Source organism: Perca flavescens, chromosome 6, assembly GCF_004354835.1.
Source record: "Perca flavescens isolate YP-PL-M2 chromosome 6, PFLA_1.0, whole genome shotgun sequence".
Lineage (NCBI taxonomy): Eukaryota > Metazoa > Chordata > Actinopteri > Perciformes > Percidae > Perca > Perca flavescens.
Genome location: NC_041336.1, coordinates 2,986,741 through 2,990,172, shown reverse-complemented (window position 1 = coordinate 2,990,172; position 3,432 = coordinate 2,986,741). Strand labels below are relative to the sequence as shown.

Genomic DNA, 3,432 nt, shown 5'->3' with positions numbered 1-3,432 from the left:
TAATTCCCTCAAGAGCAAGCAGTGCGACAGTGGCGAGGAAAAACTCCCTCTTGGGAAGAAACCTCGGACAGACCCCGGCTCTTGGTAGGCGGTGTCTGACGGGCCGGTTGGGGGTGTGATGAACAGTGGCGATAATAGTCACATTAATAATGGAACAGTGACTGGATGTAGCAGGAAGCAGCAGGGTTCAGCAGGAAGCAGCAGGAAGCAGCAGGGTTCAGCAGGAAGCTGCAGGGTTCAGCAGGAAGCTGCAGGGTTCAGCAGGAAGCAGCAGGGTTCAGCAGGAAGCTGCAGGGTTCAGCAGGAAGCTGCAGGGTTCAGCAGGAAGCAGCAGGGTTCAGCAGGAAGCAGCAGGGTTCAGCAGGAAGCTGCAGGGTTCAGCAGGAAGCTGCAGGGTTCAGCAGGAAGCAGCAGGGTTCAGCAGGAAGCAGCAGGGTTCAGCAGGGCACCGCTGAGCTCAGCAGGGAGTGCAGCAGGACCACGGCGACAGCTGGAACCAGGATCTTGGTGCCAACGTTCTCCAAGGAAATACGCTGGGGGAAAAAACATAAGGACTCCGGGGAGTAAACTCCCCAGAAGCTAGGATTAGTAACAAGCATTTCTGGGACGAGATACACACAAATAGTAATAATAAAAGTAAATAGTAAATAGAAAATAGAAAGGGAGAGGAGAGAGCAGCTCAGTGTGTCAGAGGAAGGAAGTCCCCCTCAGTCTAGAACTGATGAGTTAATCTGATCAGTGACTAGAAATAGTAGTTGTAGTAGTTCATGGTGTAGCAGGACGTAGCAGGATGTAGCAGGCAAGGCAGAGGGCCAAGCCAAACCGAGGTGTTACCCTAATCAAAGGAAAACATAATCACTCTGGGGAATAAGCTCTGAACCAACTTATTTCGTCTTTTCGGTGCCTAAACTTAACTTTTGTCTCCTCATAACTCTCACTCTCTTTCCTAAACCGTAATCTCGGCTCACAGTCACCTGTTCTCAGGTAACTGAACCACACTGATACACCGAGCTGTGATGGAGGTCTGTGGACCGAGCTGTGATGGAGGTCTGTAGACCGAGCTGTGATGGAGGTCTGGGGACCGAGCTGCGATGGAGGTCTGAGGACCGAGCTGCGATGGAGGTCTGGGGACCGAGCTGTGATGGAGGTCTGGGGACCGAGCTGCGATGGAGGTCTGGGGACCGAGCTGTGATGGAGGTCTCAAAGCTCTGCAGCTGATGTCACGTGACCAGCCGGCCTTCTCCTAGTTCTCTGATGACATCATCTGAACCTGTTAATGAGAATGGGTTGAACCAACAGAGGATTGTTCTCTAAGGGTTAAATGTCAACTTAAAGCTGATGATAGATGTGTGAATGATGTGTTCACTAAAAATAAAAACGTCACTTAGTGGTTAATAAAACAGCAGCCGCCTACACACACACACACACACACACACACACACACACACACACACACACACACACACACACACACACACACACACACACACACACACACACACACACACACACACACAACCCTATCAGATGAACTCATCATTCATTCAATGCCGCAATTGTTTTTTGGGGTATTTGCAGCTTTTTTGTCCACGTTACTTCATTCTGTGGAGTCTGTCGTTAGATTTTAATCAGCCGTGTTGAGGAACTATCTTCTCAGATATTAGGGAAGTACCAGAAAAGGAATACAAAGTTGGTGAGAAAAGAGTTCTCAGAAAAGAAAGAAAAACGGAAGTCAGAAAGTGGCACCAACAGTTTCTTGACATATGTGACAACTTGTCTCTCCGTCAGTCAGTTAGTGCTCGGCTCACTCTTCTGTCAGGAGTCCCAACCTGAAGAGACTGAAGTAAGGATGGCAGTTTGGGACAAAAAGATTCTCTGGGCCGTCATGGTGGTCCTGACAGGTAAGATCAGAGTCCCAACATGGACCCAGTCAGTGGGGGGACAAGTCTTCAGATCCTTTACTCTGTGGTGAAAGGCTGACGCTTGGATTGTGGAAGAAGAAGGTGAAGTAGTGAGAAGAGTTGGAAAAGTGGGAATGGATTTAATTAGTATGAATGGTTTAGAAAAGGTGAAGAATACCCAGAATGCTTTGAGAGATGTGGAATATAATGAGTTCATATTTGTAGTTTTATTTTTAAGATGATGCTAAACAGGATGGCTTCAGTTGTGTGTGTGTGTGTGTGTGTGTGTGTGCGTGTGTGTGCATGTGTGTGTGTTTGTGTGTTTTAGTGTGTGTGTGTGTGTATGCGCATGTGTGTTCGTGTGTGTGTGTGTGTGCATTTGTGGGTGTGTGCGTGTACGTGCGTGTGCATTTGTGGGTGTGTGCATCTCTGTGTGTGTACATGTGTTTCTAAGAGTGTGTGTGTGCGTATGGTTGTGCGCATGTGGGTGTGTGTTTGTGTGTTTTAGTGTGTGTGTGTGTGTCTGCGTGTGTGTGCATGTGTGTGTCTGTGTTTGTGTTTTAGTGTGTGTGTGTGTGTGTGTGTGTGTGTGTGTGTGTGTGTGCATTTGTGTGTGTGTGTGTGTGTGTGTGTGTGTTTCTAAGAGTGTGTGTGCGTATGGTTGTGCGCATGTGTGTGTGTGTGGGTGCGTGTTTTAGTGTGTGCGTGTGTGCATGTGTGCGTGTGTGTGCGTTTACGTGCGTGTGTTTTTTTCAAATTGAAGCCAGCCATCCTATTTAGCATCAGCACACACACACACACACACACACACACACACACACACACACACACACACACACACACACACACACACACACAACCCTTTCAGATTAACTCATCATTCATTCATTCAATAATAATAACTCTTGTCTGCCTTTTTGCAGCTTTTTTCTCCACGTTGCTTCATTCTGTCGTTAGGTTTTAATCAGCCGTGTTGAGGAACTTTATCTCTCAGATATTAGGGAAGTAACGATAAAAGAATGAAAAAAGTTGGTGAGAAAAGAGTTCTCAGAACAGAAAGATAAAAAGGAAGTCAGAAAGTAGTTAAAAACGTTTCTTGTCTCTCCGTCAGTCAGTTAGTGCTCGGCTCACTCTTCTGTCAGGAGTCCCAACCTGAAGAGACTGAAGTAAGGATGGCAGTTTGGGACAAAAAGATTCTCTGGGCCGTCATGGTGGTCCTGACAGGTAAGATCAGAGTCCCAACATGGACCCAGTCAGTGGGGGGACAAGTCTTCAGATCCTTTACTCTGTGGTGAAAGGCTGACGCTTGGATTGTGGAAGAAGAAGGTGAAGTAGTGAGAAGAGTTGGAAAAGTGGGAATGGATTTAATTAGTATGAATGGTTTAGAGAAGGTGAAGAATACCCAGAATGCTTTGAGAGATGTGGAATATAATGAGTTCATATTTGTAGTTTTTTTAAGATGATGCTAAACGGGATGAATGGCTTCAGTTGTGTGTGTGTGTGTGTGTGTGTGTGTGTGTGTGTGTGTGTG

General features: G+C 46.8%; 1 protein-coding gene across 1 annotated transcript in view; it reads left to right on the top strand.

Moving 5' to 3' along the window:
• The first annotated feature begins 3,012 nt into the window (after nucleotides 1-3,012).
• Nucleotides 3,013-3,432, top strand: part of LOC114556766 (sialoadhesin-like) — a 15,915-nt gene continuing 15,495 nt past the window's right edge. Inside the window, exon 1 of the mRNA XM_028579804.1 lies at nucleotides 3,013-3,125. Coding sequence (XP_028435605.1) covers nucleotides 3,074-3,125 — 52 coding nt within the window. The 5' untranslated portion in view covers nucleotides 3,013-3,073. The remainder of the gene's footprint in view (nucleotides 3,126-3,432) is intronic.